The 18,420-nt window shown below is 42.7% G+C and overlaps 1 protein-coding gene across 3 annotated transcripts in view; it reads right to left on the reverse strand.

The window, feature by feature from the left end:
• GTF2I (general transcription factor IIi) overlaps nucleotides 1–18,420 on the reverse strand; it is a 127,028-nt gene that overhangs the window by 84,596 nt on the left and 24,012 nt on the right. For all 3 annotated transcript variants that reach the window (XM_073574740.1, XM_073574735.1, XM_073574731.1), the window contains exons 5-7: nucleotides 4,904–5,087; nucleotides 3,769–3,797; nucleotides 2,333–2,372 (exon numbers count right to left, since the gene is read on the reverse strand). In XM_073574740.1, coding sequence (XP_073430841.1) covers nucleotides 2,333–2,372; nucleotides 3,769–3,797; nucleotides 4,904–5,087 — 253 coding nt within the window. The remainder of the gene's footprint in view (nucleotides 1–2,332; nucleotides 2,373–3,768; nucleotides 3,798–4,903; nucleotides 5,088–18,420) is intronic.

Below are 18,420 nucleotides of genomic sequence, written 5' to 3' on the forward strand. Positions count from 1 at the left end.
GTCAATTACCGACCTCTCTCATATTTTTAAGTGGGAGAACTTGCACAATTGGTGGTTGACTAAATTCTTTTTTCCCCACTGTAGTTTAGCAGATTGATCTGATGAGGATCGGCTTGGAGTAGAATTTTGTAAAATTTGCAGGCAAATTCAAAAACTTTGCAATTTGAGATATACTGTAGTAACATCACCTGAAAACCAGCCTTTTTTACTCTTCACACACTGCAAACAAGAACAATGGTTTCACACCCCTTTGTCCTGTCAGGAGAAACCGCCAGGTGGGCACTTACCAGCAGTTTTAGCAGCCCTGACAGTGAGAGCCCGGAGCCTCTGACGGCCTGTGACAGCTGTACTTACAGCGCCCGGGAGCTGGGCAAGACGACAGCAATACAGCAGGGCTGGAGTGAGCAGAATGCCTGGTGGTGAGTGAACTAACAGGACCTGCAGCACGTACAGGGGGCGGGGCTTAGCATCCTGCTACTAAGAGATGAGTGCAGGATGCTACAGGGACCCTGGGGCAGAGGAGAGGGGAAAGGGGGCCATTGGACACCAGGGAAAGGTAGAGGCACCAGAGGGAGACGAAATCCAAGACAAGCTGAGGTCAGTAAACGAGAGAGGCAACGTGGTACACAGGGAGCAGGCTAATCAGGAATAGTTAAGGACGTAGCAGGAGTGAGAAACAAGAGAAGCAGATACACAGTACAGAATCAAAAGGCAAAACCATAACGGGGGACAGAATCGGGTCAGAACCATACAAGCAAGCTTGAGCACAGGAACAAGGCACAGGCACACAGGGGTCACCACACTCAGCCAAGGGCAAAAGTATAACTGACAGGGATTGGAGCTTCCCAGGGCTATAAGAAGCTCTCCCCGAACCAAAGAGAGGCCACAATAATTAACCCCAGGTGTGCAGGTCAAAGCCTGCACAAGGCTCAAGACATTAACCCCTGGTATGTAGGTCAAAAACCTGCAATGGGATCATGACATGTCCTAATTTTTCAACTGAATCAAAAGCCTTAAACCAAGGCTTGCGTGTCATGGAAAGTGAGCCTGCTGGATTGTGAGATAGAGGAACCACAATTTTTGTTTTTAACACAAAATAAAAATATCCTTAATGTAGAAATTTACATGACTGTACTTGCATGCATATTAATAAGGTTTTGCTTGCACAATTCAAAAAGGATTCAATACAGGTCTAATAGGCAGCTCAAAAAGGATTCAGTACAGTCCTAATAGACCTCTGAGCGACATTCATACATTTTCTGGGCAATTACAGGCTTTGCAGTTTTGCGATTCGAGGGAAAATTTATTGGCCACAATTCACATTTTTTTAGGAAAATTCAGCTAAAATGGTGAATTCAAATTCCAAAAGATCAGTTCATCACTAGTCAATAGCTTTTAGTAAAGCATTTGAGCATTGCCCCTGCACTTTAGGCTACAGGCAATGCTGCACAGTGATGCAATAGACTGCTTAACCATTAGATTGTGTTGTTACATTCAGATGTTTTTACATTGTATTGTTACCTTCACATATACATTGTGTTGTCGTCACATTGTATCTCACTTTTTAGACAGATGTAATATAAAGCTTTGAAGAAGCACTAATGTTTTTTCAATTTCTACTTTATGCAGAGCTTTTTAAATAGCAGAATCTGATATTGTTGCCAACAAGACTAAAGGCCCCCATACACATTAGAATAATGTCGGACAAATCCATCATTTTAGATGACATGAAAGCTGATAGGCTATTAAATGATTGCCTTATAGTAAACGCCATTAAAAAGCACACCACTGGTTCACTCCTGAAGACAGTTTGGACCAAAGGAATGATCGGGCAACGGGTCTGAACTGTGTGATCTCCCATCCTGGTTGCAGATCCAGATTTGCCTTCGTACCATCAGAGGAGCACTGAATCTGGCTAGATCCAGCAATCTGCCCAGCTTCAGAGCAGCACTTGATGGCTCTAAAGCAAAGAGCACACACTCTTTGCCTAGGAAACCAGTCACCTCTAATACACTGTGGATGTAGCTGGCAACCTAGGCAACCAGCAGTACACATTGGAATTTAAAATCCCTCTGTTGTTGAGAACGGAGAATATTTGTAATGCAGAAGGTGGTCAGTGGTCGGACGTGATAAGCGCCAGTAGTTATTTTGATTTTAGATTTTTAGTAAGAGGTAAGTATCCAATTTGTTGAGTCAACCATTTTGATGCAGATGTGCACAGATTAGATTATGGCTAACACCTTTACTTTGATATAGTTGTAAATGGTCAAATAGCAATATTCTATTATAGAAGTTCAAAAGATACGGCGGCCTTTAAAAAACAAAAAGGTACCTTTCAGATAAAGAGCAGTTGGTTTCAGCAGTGACTTCATCTACAACAGATTACAAAGAGATTATTCACATTTTACTGATATATGGCTATGGGATCAGTGTTGCCTTCTTTAAATTCCTGTTCAGTACATGAAAAATGTACAAAAATGTGATTTTTGTGACTGTGGTTTTTTAAGAGAAGTTTGTGACTATATTCTTTGTTTAAAATAAACATATATCAAGGGATTACATTTATATTGATGACCTATTTAGGTCATCAGTATAAAATCGGTGGGGGGCCAATATCCCTCCCTCCAATTGATCAGTTGTTATCCCCTTTGGCAGAAGCCTGACGCAAACATTGTACGATGTGGAAAGCCACAGCTCCTTACACTGTTTAGTGGCTGCAGCCAGGTACTGCACCTATTCTCCTTATAGGATAGGTCGTCATCAATATAAAGGAGTACCCAACCCCTTTAGAGATAAAGGCTAATGCTGTAAACGTTTCAAGCTATGTTTATATCTGCATTAGAAACTCCATGTTTCCATTCAATTATATTAACAATAAAAGAAAATGACTATATGAGATCAGTAACACAATGGAAAAAAAAGGGGCCTGACAGATTTCAGTGACTACAATGGAGTTTTTATGGCATTCATCGCTTTACCAGAAAAAAAAAAAAGGGTCAATGCAGATGTGAATAGGGTCCATTTAATCAGGAACACTTGTTTGTCAATCACTGACCTGTATAAAGATCCCTTGAAAGAGCAAAACAATTGTTCATGTGGGAGAAATGATTTTAAAGCTTGCTTACATATCGTCGGTCTCGGCAGCACATCTTAATGTGTACAAAGGACATATGCTGTAATGTAGACATAATGTTCTACATGCACAGGAGGATCAGATCATATCAATAATTGTTCTGTGAACATGGAAGTGTGGTCGGCCAGGCTAAACAGTCTATTAAACGACTGCCAATCATCTTGTGTATAGCAGATTGGTGGTCATTTAGCAGCCATGGTTTGTCCAGGGCATGTTTGGACATGCTGATCATGGCCATTAAATCACTGCGGACTGGCTACATGTGGAACTGATCAGCGATCGTTTAATAGCCTGCCCTGATTGGCTGACTACACTGTCATGCTCACAAAGCCATCATTGATATGACAGTACTTTAGAACATCATGTTTTTGGCAGCACTTGTCTTGTTCACACAGGAAGATGTGCTGCCGAGAACGATGATGTTTAAGAATACTTAAAAATCATCTCGTCCAAAGAAAAAGCATTTTGATTATTCAACAGGCAGTCGCCGGCCTGTTTAAATAGGCCTATAATCAAAAAAACGCTCATTCCTATATATCAGCCTGTCTAAATGGGTCCTTACTGTAATGTGAAATCACAACACAATATATCTGGGGATGAAAGAAAGAAATAAAAGCTCATGGCAAGGTACTTACCCGGTGAAGATATACTATCAGGAAAGGGCCTGATAAAAAAAAAAAAAATACAATAACATAGTGAAAATTATATATATATATATATATATATATATATATATATATATATACACACATACACACACACACCGGTATATATCAATTGTTTTTATTTGTAGTGTTTTGGGTGCTGCTAGAATGAACGGGCTGAGCATTGGTCCTCCTTCTGCACCTTATCATTGCAGACAACAGTATGCATCAAAGTTAACATCTTTTCAGCTGTACTGACCAGTTCGTCAGGCAATATTACTGCATACTATGGCATCTAGATTAAAAAACATCCATGGCATAGTAGACTTTTTTTCACAATGGAGTACCATGGGCGATGGGTTGTACTGCACGACATTCGTGACAACCTTTCAATAGGTGAATATGTTGGAAGGTTTTCCCTCATATACGTTTAAGGAACGGAAAATGCATTGTGAAAAAAGTCTTAACTATACCAAAAAGTAATGTTCATTATAAATTGTGGGTATATTGGACACCAATGGTGGATCTAAATGGGGAAGAAGCATAGACGATAAACATAACAAGAATCATCAAAAACTCTACTAAAGCCTTCCCATACCCATTAGGCTGTATGCCACACATGCCCGATATCGACGGGTTCAGATGACACTCTAATGTGTATGGGTGCGCCAGATAACTGATAATCAGGGTAGATATCAATTGTCCAGATTTAGGACTGCTGATCGCTTTGTTCTCCCTGAGATTTGCTGTCGGCAACTCTTTTATAGAAAACACAGGAGTGCCCACATGTATAGGCGAGTCGGGCGAGATGGCTGCCTGCCAAACCATCACTGAGCTGACAGCCATCTAATTAGTATGGGGGCCATAACACTGCACTATGAATGTGGCCTAGCATGCAAGGGGGGGTCTTCATTACAGCATCCAAAGCTGGACTGCACCGGTAAGGCACCCCCTGGACTTGTCTGAGATAAATACCTTACGCCTAGGACAGCAATAAACATTGTAGCACACATAGGAGCTACACCATCAATGACATGACTGGATTGCAGGATTACAGCTGTAAATTATAGTGGGGGGCAGTTTTGGAGGTTTGGGGAACCAGACAGGTAAGTAAACAAATACTCACCTTTTTATGGTAAAATATATGCTCGACTTGTTTTCTAAGATCTGGTTGATAGTGTGAAGATCATATGTTGATGGATTTTTAATGACTACATCATTTGGGAGGCCACATACCACGACAGCAGTGGGGTCTCTAGCCATCTTTTCATACGGGATCGATACTGGTGTTGTTTTTCCTAATGCCTTACCTTATTTGGAATTAAAAAAAAAAAAAAAAAGTAGTACAGAATACGGTAACTAGTATGACTAAAATGCATTCAAAATCACTGCAAAATTGAGTCAGTGTCAGAAGTCAACATTTTAAGTTGTTATAAGTTCGGACCAACTAAATATTCCATATTCATGACAAGCAGATAGTAACATGTCATATATGTCATTACAGTGAAAAATTAGGATGAATGACCTCATGGAAATCAACACAGTCTTTTACTAGGCATTGCTCCTACTAGCCAGTTTCCTACTCCACACTGATGAGGGGCAATACCCCGAAACAGCTGTCTGTGGATGGATACCATGTTTTGGCATAGGTGATTTCCTTCATTGGAGACTGCCCTTCCCGTGGTTGTTCCTTCCCGGGGAAAGACCTGGCTAGTCATTGCTTGCGTTGAGAAACATGTGATGGTGTCTCCGCGGCTTGCGTTTTGCATATATGTCATTACAGACTTGAGGGCATTTATTGTGACCTTCCCCTTGGTTCTGATTTTGGTTACTGGACGAAGTTGAGCACCTTTTTCACTTTTGAGCCAAATGTTAAAATATATCAATTACATAGTTTCTAATTTTCAAACATGGAGTCTCATGTAACAAGCAGAAATTGCCTGGAAATACATAATAAGACTAGATTAGAAGTATTTTAGATGTACTTAATAAGGAATTTGCCATCAGAAAAAAATCTATTGTATAAATCAGGTTTTTATGTGACATGTATTTAATACTAAAAAAAATTATTATATATTTTTTTCATATAACTAACTACATAAAAAATCTTACATTTTGCAATTTCCACATTGGCCGTTAGGTCTAATATCACAATCATACTACTAGGTTCTTACAGAAAATGTTTCAGCAGTCTCATTATCATCACAGACAGGATTACAATGCAGTAATAAACTAAATTCCCATGATCAGTTTACGGTGTGCTTTTGATGTTGCAGTTTTTTTGCAGCATATCTACACCAATTAGTTAAATTAGGCTACTTGTGTTTTTCTTTGTGCTTTGAGTGAGTTTCTTTAAATAAGTTTTTATCACTTTTTTCTCTTTTTGGTATGTCATGTTTTAAATAAAATTGCTTTGTTTTGGATACTTCCTGTTATTTGGATTTGATAGAACTTTATTGATCAAGTCATGTGTGGAATATATGTATTTTTAGGGATGTTAGGCCTAGAGGCCAGGGTGAAAATGACAAGATTTCTGTTTTTTTAATTATCAAAAATGAAAAAAAAACTTTTATTAATGAATACAATAGGCCATCAGGGATAAATTTTTCAAAATGTGGTCATGTGGGTGGCGTGGCTATGTAGCCAAGAAAGAAGGAGGTACACAGAGAGCTCCTGAAAATCCTGCTTCCATCCTGCGTCTGTGGCCTCATAATTGCAACGCACCTGTCAGCATTCGTGACATCTGGATGCCGGGGACCCCGGTGGACCCCGCTGGGAGACGTGAGGTACAGTAGCTCTGGTGAGCTGAAAGCCGGGGGAGCCGGAGCAGGCGGCAGGGCCTGCACGGGGCGGCGGCCATCTCAAGACGCGCGCTCTATCTGTAAGAGCTGCGGCGTCCAGCTTCCATTGCCACAGTGCTACTGGACGATGACTCACATCCTGAGGCCACAAGGGACTCGCGGTGAGTGCCCTGAAAAATTGGGCCCTGCGTTCCTCCCTTTCACTAATAGATTCACAGTGCCGCTGGCGCTACTTCTGTGGGGACTTCTGTACCCCCCCCCCCCCACTGCTGCTGTCTCTGCGGGGCTGTGGTCTCTATCCCCCCCACCGGCTGTGACAAACCTCGCTGCTGCAGAACCAGACAATGCCCTTCCTGATCCATGTGACTCCCCCCTACATAGGAGTTGCTTCTGTGATATATCTCTTTTTACAAGCCCTGCTGTGCATATAATTGGGGTAAAGTCCCCAGAGCCTGCACCTCTGGATGTCCTGTGGCGCTGCACTGTCACTGAATATGAGTCGATCTAAAGGATCAGCAGCAGCAGAAAAATTAAAAGAATATGCCAGACCCTACCCCTCTGAAAGTGTACGGGTTCCTAAAAATAACCCTTCACAAGCTCAGCGAAAAAGCCGTCCCCCTGGGGGCGAGGAGGAGAATGAGCAGGAAGAACTGACCCTCAAACAGGCGTCTGAACAGCTAATGCAAGCCATCTCCTTAACCAGGACTTCTCTGACGGAGAAGATAGAAGACGTGTACACTTAGGTGGGGCGACTCCGATAGGACATGCAAGCTACGCGAGGATGTATTACGGAAGTAGAGATGAGAGTATCCCAGGTAGAAGACACCATCGCATCTATGGAGGTCAAGTTGACAAAGGTGGCAGGCTCTATGAACGTCTGGAAGCAAAAAGCAGACGATCTGGAGAACAGGATGCGTCGAAATAACATTTGTGTCATTGGACTTCCGGAGCATTCAGAGGGTCAACATCCTGAGCAATTTCTGGAAGGCTGGCTTAAGGCCTCTCTGGGGGATGAATTTTCTCCAGTATTCACCGTCGAAAGAGCGCATAGGGTTCCTACAAAACCTCTTCCTCCAGGAGCCCCACCTAGACCCTTCTTGGCGCGTCTCCTCAACTGTAAAGACAGAGACACCATTCTGCACCTCGCATGGCAAAAAAGCCTCATCGAATTTGATAATGCTGTGGTTTCCATTTTCCCGGATTTTTCCATGGAACTTCAGAAGCAACGGGCACAATTCATCGAAATTAAGAGGCGGCTCAGAGAGAGGAACATTGTGTATTCAATGATCTACCCGGCCCGGCTCCGGGTTGTACATGGGGGCTCATCTATGTTTTTTACGGATCCAGCGGAGGCGACTGAGTGGCTGCGGTCCCATGGGGGATCCCCTGCAAAGGAATCCTAATGTATTCGCTGCCAATTTGAATCCTTCAATTAAAGGCCCAGTTGGGGCTTCCTCGGCGGGTATCCAGTTTAACAGCAATACCGGACACTGAGTTCAGTGATGGTATCCCCTTATTCTTTTTTCAATAGGGGCGTGGGACTCTGCTCCTATACTACTAGACTAATGTTTTGTTTTTTTCTTTTTAATAGTCTCAGTTTTAATAGTTTTTTTTAGGTAGTAGTCGCAGTCAGTGGCAACCCTGTCTTCTGTGTGATGTTTCCAATCTCTGCTCGGGTACTAGCATACGCCATATTCGGACAAAAATGGGGTCTTAAATAATATGTATGACCTGGAATGTGAGGGGCATTAAGACCCCCCCCCCCGAAAGAAAATCAAGGTATTCTCACAGATCAGGCAATGCCGTCCGCACATTGTGGCCTTGGTGGAGACACACCTGACCAGGGATACTGCTCGGTGTGTGCAGAAACCGTGGGCACAATGGTATATCCACTCATTTCATACCAGTTATTCAAGGGGGGTCTTGCTATTGATGCATAAGGACGTTAGATGGGAGGCCAGAGAGGCCCGAAGGGATCCTGAGGGACGTCTTGTATTTGTGCATGCACTTATTAATTCCACACAATATGTTATTCTATGTATTTACAACCCCCCTCCAGCCAATATGTCTATTCTCCAGAAGGCGATGGGTTTCGCCCTGAACTATCCAGACGCAGATGTCATATGCATGGGGGATTTCAACCAGGTCATGAATAATCAGAGATTGAGTGATGAAGCGCGGGGGGAGTCTCTCCCACAGGTTTATTCCCAACTATCGCGGTTCATGGAGTGCAGTGGATGGCTGGATTTATGGAGAATGCGACATCGCGAGAAGAGGGAATATACTTGCCATTCATCCACTAAGCACTCCTTGTCACGTATAGATTACATATTTGGATCTAGTGGTCTAGTAACGTGGGTAGATAGTATAGAACATGGCAGTAGGGGGATTTCAGATCATAGCCCTGTCATTCTTAAACTTAAATACGGACCACTCAGCAACAAGATGGCATGGAAATTAAACCCTTTTTGGCTGAAATTGATAGAATCACCCGATAGAACGATCGATCAATTACATTGCTTCATTTCGTCCCACCCTGAACCTCGAAATGTTAACTTATTTTGGGATGCCCTTAAGGCATACTTGAGGGGCTGCTTATCCTCTACGATCTCTTATATAAAACGGGTGACATCGAGGGAGGATGATGAGGTGGAGCAGCGATTGAGAGACTCGGAGGCCACTTACATATCTGATCAGACTAGTAGCAATAGGGTGGAGTGGCTGGCTGCTCACAGATTATATACTCAACACAGACACCAGGTCCAAACGTAAATTTTTTGCCCGTCTATCTTATTTTGAGCTGGGGAACCAGGCAAGTAAATTCTTGGCCTATTTGGTACGTCAGCACAACACTACTAACACAATATTACAGATCCGTAGCTCAGATGGTACTTTGGTGTCTTCAACTGAAGAAATACTGAGCTGCTTCCATAACTATTATAGATCATTGTACAACTCTACAAGTGATGTTGACAGTCAGGGGTGTTGTGATATCCGACAGGTATTCCAATTTCCCACTCTGAGCCCTTCCCAGCGGACATTTATGGATGCTAAATTTACTCTGGAAGAGAATGCCATAATGGACATTGCGTCTGGGAAGGCCCGTGGACCTGATGGGTTTCCCATTGAATTATATAGGAAATACCGGGAGATATTGGCGCACTGTTGTTGATGGTGTTCCAAGGGATTTGGGAGGGAGGGTCTATGCCAGAGTCCTTCTATGAAGCTAAAATAATAGTACTTAAAAAAGAGGGGAAGGACCCATTAGACTGTGGATCTTATCGTCCCATATCATTAGTGAATGTGGACTATAAGATTTTTACGAAAATTTTGGCTACCAGGTTGAATTCGATTATATTAGAACTTATACATCCTGATCAAACTGGCTTTATGCCTGATAAAAGCACTTCTATTAGACGAGTCCAGTCGGTGGTCCAATATAGCTCCCTGGTACCAGATAATAAATGGGCATTGGCATCGCTGGATGTGGCCAAGGCTTTCGACTCCCTTGAGTGGCCCTTCCTATGTGCATGTTTACAGAAATATGGGTTTGGCGACAGGTTTCTAAAATGGGTTAGTACATTATATATGAAACCTAAGGCTCGTGTCATTGTAAATAGTTCTATATCTGAGTCCTTTGCATTACATAGGGGAACCCGTCAGGGTTGTACCCTTTCTCCGGCCCTTTTTGCCCTGGCGATAGAGGCATTGGCTATTCGTATAAGATCTTCCCCTAATACTGAAGGTATAGAAATAGCGGGTCGAGTAGACACCATAGGCTTATACGCTGATGACATGGTGATTTTTATGGGTAGCGCGGAGGACACATTGGCACGGGTAATAGTCACTATCAATAAATTCAGTAAATATTCTGGTTTATATATAAATTGGGAAAAGTCTGCCCTGATGCCCCTCTCCCATGCCCCGATGCCACGACTAGAGACCCTCACTTCATTACCTATTGTACCCAGTTTCAAATATCTAGGTGTTCACATATCTCGAAGCAGTTTGTTAGATTTGCGGCTCAACATACACCCATTGTTGGAAATGGTTAAAGCTAAATTTCTAATCTGGAGTAAACTCCCGCTTTCTGTAGCCGGACGTATTAATTTAATCAAAATGATACTGCTTCCTAAACTCGGCTACTCTCTTCAGCACAGTGCCGTGGAAGTACCTCGATCCTTCTTTGCAAACTTGAACTCTCAAATTACATTTTTTATATGGGGAAAAGCTAGGCCCAAACTCAGGCTGTCCACTCTGCAGAGACCAAAAAGGGAAGGTGGGGCAGCGCTACCAGACTTTTTTCTATACTATCTGGCTGGAGAGGCCAAAGCCATATGCAAGTGGATGCCTGATGATCACCTCCCTAACTTTGAAAGCCACTTGCTCCACGCCGCACGAGCTAGGCCTGTTTCACACATCATTTTTTTTGGTCAGTCAAAATCCGCTAAAATGGCGGATAACGGATCTGTTTCCCACAACGTTTTGTACCGGACCATTATTTTAACGGATCTGTCAAAGGAAGAATTTTAAAGGAACCGCTGCCTGGGGAAAGAGAGAGAGAAAGAGAGAGAGAGAAAGAAAGAGCTAAATTTGCGGCTGAGTGAAGTCTTTCGGGCATGTGCAGTGACAAATGCGGATCCGGCCGCCCGAAAAAACGTTGCATGGTCCGTTTGGGCATGTCGGCGGACGTCAAAATTTTGGCGGATCCGCAAAAAAACGGATCTAACGGATGGCCATCCGTCAAGATCCGCCGGTAATGCAACTCAATGGGGAAAAAAACGGATCCGCCAAGAAAAATGGCGGATCCGTTTTTTTTTTTCAAACCGGCGGATTTTGACTGATGGACACAAACGGATGTGTGAAACAGGCCTTAGCTGTCCGCTGGGCTTCTTAGAATTGGGAAAAATAAATGTCCCTTGTTTGCTGCCCCTGCTTCGCCTGGCACGATCAGTGTGGGGAAGAGTCTTGAGGAGATCATTTGCATATTCCCAGTGCCTTCTGGGATAAGTGAAGAGTCTCCGCGAGCTAAACGATCACTGGGTTTTGGCCGTTGCAGCTGAAAAAAGGAAATCGGAAAACCAGGGGAAGAGTCTTGAGGAGATCATTTGCATATTCCCAGTGCCTTCTGGGATAAGTGAAGAGTCTCCGCGAGCTCAACGATCACTGGGTTTTGGCCGTTGCAGCTGAAAAGAGGAAATCGGAAAATTTTGGCTCATCTTTCATCGTTTTTAAGAAATCTCAAGATGGAAGAGGCCATTTGGTGAGCCATTTGGTGAGCTGCATTTCTTGCTACATGTTCACAGATTTACCAGTGGAAAAGCCAAACTTCACATGCCACAAATGCAAGCTTGTGTCCCTGTTGGAGGAAAAGTTGCAAAATCTCGAAGAGAGGTTAGCTACGTTGAAGATCATTAAGGAAGGTGAAGAGTTCTTGGACAGAGCAGAATTATCTCTTCATGTTACAGAAAGAGAAGAAATTCGAAGTGCACCTGAAGAAACAGAGGAATGGAGACATGTGACCCAGAGAAGCAGGAGGATCAGGAGGCAGTCAGCACCCATACTGCTCAGAAACCAGTACCAGGCTCTCACGCAGGAAAACGATGAAGAAATACATCAGGATAAGACTTTGCCAACAAACAGCAACCTTGTATGCCCTCAGAGTCCTCCTGGATGGAGAAAGAAAAATGTTGTGAAGAAGAAACGGAGAGTGGTGGTCATGGGGGATTCCCTGTTGAGAGGAACAGAGGCCGCTATCTGCAGACCGGATATAACTTCAAGAGAAATGTGCTGTCTTCCAGGTGCAAAAATTAAAGATGTGTCTGACAGGATATCAGGACTCTTCAGACCTACAGATGACTACCCATTCCTGCTACTACATGTGGGGACAAATGACACCGCAAGAAACGACCTGGAAACCATCTGCAGAGACTTTGAATACTTAGGCAAGAAAGTGAAAGAACTGGGAGCGCAGGTGGTTTTCTCTTCCATCCTCCCAGTGGATGGCCATGGAACAAGGAGGTGGAATAAGATTCTGCAGGTGAACAACTGGCTACGTCGATGGTGCCGTCAGCAACGATTTGGATTTCTGGATCACGGAGTGAACTACTTATACAATGGACTACTTGCTAGAGATGGGGTGCACCTTACGAAGACTGGAAAGCATGTATTTGGAAGTCGCCTTGCTACACTTGTAAGGAGAGCTTTAAACTAGAACAACATGGGAAGGGAAGCAAAAGACCAGAAAAAGCCATACATCTGACAAATGCTATTGAGAACTCTGCTATTAGAAGTGGAAAGGAAGAACAAAGACAAAAGAATCTAATTAATAAAAATATTGGAGAAAGAGAAACCAATCACAAACTAAAATGTTTCTATACTAATGCACAAAGCATGGGCAACAAACAAGGAGAATTGGAACTACTAACACAGGAAAAGAAATATGATGTCATTGGAATCACTGAAACTTGGTGGGACAATACACATGATTGGAATACAAGACTAGAAGGATACAACTTATTTGCAAGAAACAGACTTGATAAACGAGGAGGGGGTGTCGCATTGTATGTTAGAAACGCGTATATCTGCACAGAGATTGAAGCTTCAGAGACTGGGAGTTCTGTGGAAACTGTTTGGGTAAGAATACAAGGACAGAACAATGGAAAGGACACCATTGTAGGCATTTACTACAGGCCGCCTGTGCAAGCTGAAGATATGGATGAACTCTTTATGCATCAAATGGCCAAGTTCTTCAAAAAATATGACATAGTTGTCATGGGAGATTTCAACTATCCAGACATTTGTTGGGAATCTCTCTCAGGCAAAACTAACAGGTCAAGGAAATTCTTATCCTCTCTTGCTGACAACTTTATCTTCCAAAAGGTAAGGGAGAAAACAAGGGGAACTGCTACCTTGGATCTAATCCTTATAAACAGGGAGGAAATGGTTGAGGAGGTAATAGTGGCTGGGACCCTAGGAGGTAGCGACCATGCTATTTTAGAATTTTGGATAACTAGAGGCGGAAGACCTGTGAAGACTCAGACGTCAAGGTTAGATTTCAGAAAGGCAGATTTTAAGGGATTCAGAAAGAGAATTGGAGGGATCCAATGGCTGGATATCCTTAAAGACAAAAATGTCCAGGAAGGATGGGAAATCTTGAAAAATGAAATTCTCAAAGCACAGTTGTTAACAATTCCGAAAAGAGGGAAGAATAGGAAGCATTTAAGGAAACCAGGATGGATGAACACAGAACTTAAGCACATGCTAAAAAGGAAGAAAAAAATGGTTTATAAAATGGAAAGAGGGAGGCATATCTAAAGAAGAATATAATGCTGTCTGCAGAACCTGCAGGGCACAAATCAGATTAGCTAAAGCTGAAAATGAATTGAGGCTTGCAAGAGATGTCAAAAGCAATAATAAAGGATTTTGGGGATATGTCAAAAGTAAAAGAAAAGTCAAAGATGCTATAGGATTTTTACAGGATGAAAATGATGAAATGGTAAGACAGGATGTTGAGAAGGCTGAACTTTTAAATTCCTATTTTGCATCTGTTTTCTCTCAGAAAGGAAATGTAACATCAACTGTTATTCATTGTCCTATTAAGGGAATAGAAGAATCCAGGATATCTATAAACAGAAAGATAGTGAGGAAACACTTAGCTAACCTAAATGAATTCAAGTCTCCAGGTCCAGATGAATTACACCCCAGAGTACTGAAGGAGATAGCAGAAGAAATTTTTGAACCCCTCTCCATAATCTTTGAAAATTCTTGGAGAACAGGAGAAGTACCAGAAGACTGGAGAAGAGCAAATGTTGTTCCTATCTTCAAAAAGGGGAAGAAGGTGGACCCAGGCAACTATAGGCCGGTGAGTCTGACTTCTATACCAGGAAAGATCTTTGAACAAATTATTAAACAACATGTATGTCAATACCTGGATAAGAATGAAGTGATTAAACAGAGTCAACATGGGTTTGTAACTAATAAGTCATGTCAGACTAACTTAATTTCCTTCTATGACGGTATCACTGATTGGGTGGATCAAGGAAATGCTGTAGATATAGTATATCTTGACTTCAGCAAAGCATTTGACAAAGTCTCTCATACAATCCTTATTGAAAAAATGACTAAGTATGGAATGGACAAGGCAACTGTTAGGTGGATTCATAACTGGCTTAGTGATCGGACCCAAAGAGTGGTCATAAATGGCTGCACATCCAGTTGGAAGAATGTCTCAAGTGGGGTACCACAGGGCTCTGTCCTGGGCCCTGTATTGTTCAACATCTTTATCAACGATTTAGATGAAGGAATTGAGGGTAAACTGATTAAATTTGCTGATGACACAAAGCTAGGAGGGATAGCTAATACTAGAGAAGAGAGAGAGAGGATTCAAAAAGATTTAAATAAACTGGAGAAGTGGGCAGCAACTAACAGAATGGTTTTTAACAGGGAGAAATGCAAAGTACTACATCTGGGCAATAAAAATGAAAAAAGCATATATAGAATGGGAGGAATAGGGCTAAGTGACAGCACATGTGAAAAAGACTTGGGTATACTAATAGATCACAGACTGAATATGAGTCAACAGTGTGATGCAACAGCAAAAAAGGCAAATGCAATTCTAGGATGTATTAACAGAAGCATACAGTCTAGATCACGTGAAGTCATTATTTCCCTCTACTCCTCTTTGGTCAGACCTCATCTGGAATATTGTGTCCAGTTTTGGGCACCACATTTTAAAAAAGACATCAACAAACTGGAGCAAGTTCAGAAAAGAGCGACCAGAATGGTGACCGGTCTGCAAACCCTGTCTTATGAGGAAAGGTTGCAGGATTTAGGAATGTTTAGTTTGCAAAAGAGAAGACTGAGAGGAGACTTAATAGCTGTCTACAAATATCTAAAGGGCTGTCACATTGTAGAAGGATCAACTTTATTCTCATTTGCACAAGGAAAGACTAGAAGCAATGGGATGAAACTGAATGGGAGGAGACACAGATTAGATATTAGAAAAAACTTTTTGACAGTTAGAGTGATCAATGAGTGGAACAGGCTGCCACGAGAAGTGGTGAGTTCTCCTTCAATGGAAGTCTTCAAACAGAGGCTGGACAGACATCTGACTGGGATGATTTAGCGAATCCTGCTTTGAGCAGGGGGTTGGACCAGATGGCCCAGGAGGTCCCTTCCAACTCTACGATTCTATGATTCTATGATTCTATGACTTGTAGATATATTTTTTGGAGAAAGATATTTAATTTGAACAATCCATTTCTGTTACATATCAAATTATTCTTACAATTTAAAGACAATATTCTTATAGATTAAGAGAGTAATTGGATTTGGAGACATAGTGGCTGAAATGCCCCTGTGGAATAATGGTTATTTTCCGGCATTGCTTGAACACCCGTCTGCAGAGTTCTGGACTCAACACAATGATTCCTCGGTAGGCGATTTGCACGATCATGGAACCTTGGTGTCTTTTGAACAATTACAGGTCAAATGTAACGTCCCAAGATCCCAATTTTTCCGTTATCTACAATTGAGGTCGGCCTTTCAATCACACATAAGAAATATGGGGGTAAACAAAGCTATATCGTCTCTGCCCTTGATAGGCATCCTTAAATCGCAAGGTCCCCAGGGTCTCATCTCCACTTTGTACACATATATGCTATCGGTAGGGGCAGATTCCGCCATAAACTCGGTTAAAAGGGAAGTGGGAGAGGCTCATCCCCGATGCACAGGGAGAGGACTGGGGAGAAATTCTGGAATCTCCGATCGGGGTGTCTCCGTCTATCAATAACAGAATGACACAGTTATATATCAATCATATCTGACCCCGACCTGACTATTCAGGATGGGCAGATTCCAATCATCGGAATGCTTGAGATGTCACTCATTGGATGCATGCAAAACACAAGCCGCGGAGACACCATCACATGTTTCTCAACGCAAGCAATGACTAGCCAGGTCTTTCCCCGGGAAGGAACAACCACCGGAAGGGCAGTCTCCAATGAAGGAAACCACCTATGCCAAAACATGGTATCCATCCACAGACAGCTGTTTCGGGGTATTGCCCCTCATCAGTGTGGAGTAGGAAACTGGCTAGTAGGAGCAATGCCTAGTAAAAGACTGTGAAAAATGAGGATGAATGAACTAGCCAGGTCTGGCTAGTCATTGCTTGCGTTGACAAACATGTGATGGTGTCTCCGCGTCTTGTGTTTTGCATATTTCCCATAAGGGATGGGGGCATTGCTCTAGAATCACTGCGTTGAGAAACATGTGATGGTGTCTCTGCAGTGTTGGATGTTGATCTCTATGAGTTCATTCATACTCATTTTTCAGTCTTTTACTAGGCATTGCTCCTACTAGCCAGTTTCCTACTCCACACTGATGAGGGGCAATACTCCGAAACAGCTGTCTGTGGATGGATACCATGTTTTGGCATAGGTGGTTTCCTTCATTGGAGAATGCCCTTCCCGTGGTTGTTCCTTCCCGGGGAAAGACCTGGCTAGTCATTGCTTGTGTTGAGAAACATGTGATGGTGTCTCCTCGGCTTGTGTTTTGAATGTTTTTGCATATTTCCCATAAGGGATGGGGGCATTGCTCTAGAATCACTGCGTTGAGAAACATATGATGGTGTCTCCGCAGTGTTGGATGTTGATCTCCATGAGTTCTTTCATCCTCATTTTACTCATTGGATGCAGACTTTATACACGTGATTTGGCAATGCCCTATTATTGCACAATATTGGAAGGAGGGGACGTCATTATTAACTTCCCTGGTACAAGCTCCTGTTCCCCTTGAACTGCTGGTTTACCTGTTTGGGGTGTGGGATGATGAATCTTGGGGTCATTATATCGAGATTTTTTTACGGGAAACGTTATTTATGGCACGAAAGGTTCTGGCACTGCGTTGGATGGGGAGCTCATGTCCCTCCCTCAGGATTTGGATCGAATTGGTGAATGCGGTTATTCCATACAGTTGTGGCCAAAAGTATTGACACCCCTAGAATGGTCTAAAATTTCAGCAGAGCATTGTAAGAAACTCATTGATGGTTACCGGAAGCGGTTGGTCGCAGTTATTTTGGCTAAAGGTTGGTGCAACCAAGTATTAGACTGAGGGTGCCAATACTTTTGTCTGGCCCATTTTTGGAGTTTTGTGTGAAATGATCAATGTTTTGCTTTTTGCTTCATTCTCTTTTGTGTTTTTTCATTTAAGACAAATTAAATGAAGATAATAATACCAAAGAATTTGTGTTTGCAATCATTTTCAGGAAGAAACTGAGTATTATCTGACAGAATTGCAGGGGTGTCAATACTTTTGGCCACAACTGTATGACCGTACGCTGTATCGAAATACAGGGTGCCCGGGCAAATTCGAAAAGATCTGGGAGAGGTGGAATTCCTCTCACCTTACCTTGTAGGAGGGAGACATCGCATAATAATTGGCTGGGGAAAACTGCTCCCATCATCCGACACCTGCTACCGCTAATTACAGTGAGAGCAGGCGCGGCGGATGGGAGTATTCATCAGCCGCTGCTGTGCTGTAAATAATTAAAAAAAAAACAAAAAAAAAAAAAAACAGTGTGGGTTCCCCTGTGTTATTGCTAACCAGCCAGGCAAAACTCACAGCTAGGGGCTGCAACATTCAGCTGTCAGCTTCAGCAAGGCTAGTTATCAAGAATAAAGGGGTCCCCAGGCTGTTTTTTTTAATTATTTAAATAAATTTTTAAAAACGGCATGGGGTCCCCCCCATTTTTAGGCTGGTATTCTCTCGCTGGGAAGGGGCCATGGATATTGGCCCCCCCAACCTAAGAACACCAGCCCGCAGCTGCCCAGAAAAGGCGCAT

Source organism: Dendrobates tinctorius, unplaced genomic scaffold, assembly GCF_039654945.1.
Source record: "Dendrobates tinctorius isolate UK_male_01 unplaced genomic scaffold, ASM3965494v1 ptg000007l, whole genome shotgun sequence".
Classification (NCBI taxonomy): domain Eukaryota; kingdom Metazoa; phylum Chordata; class Amphibia; order Anura; family Dendrobatidae; genus Dendrobates; species Dendrobates tinctorius.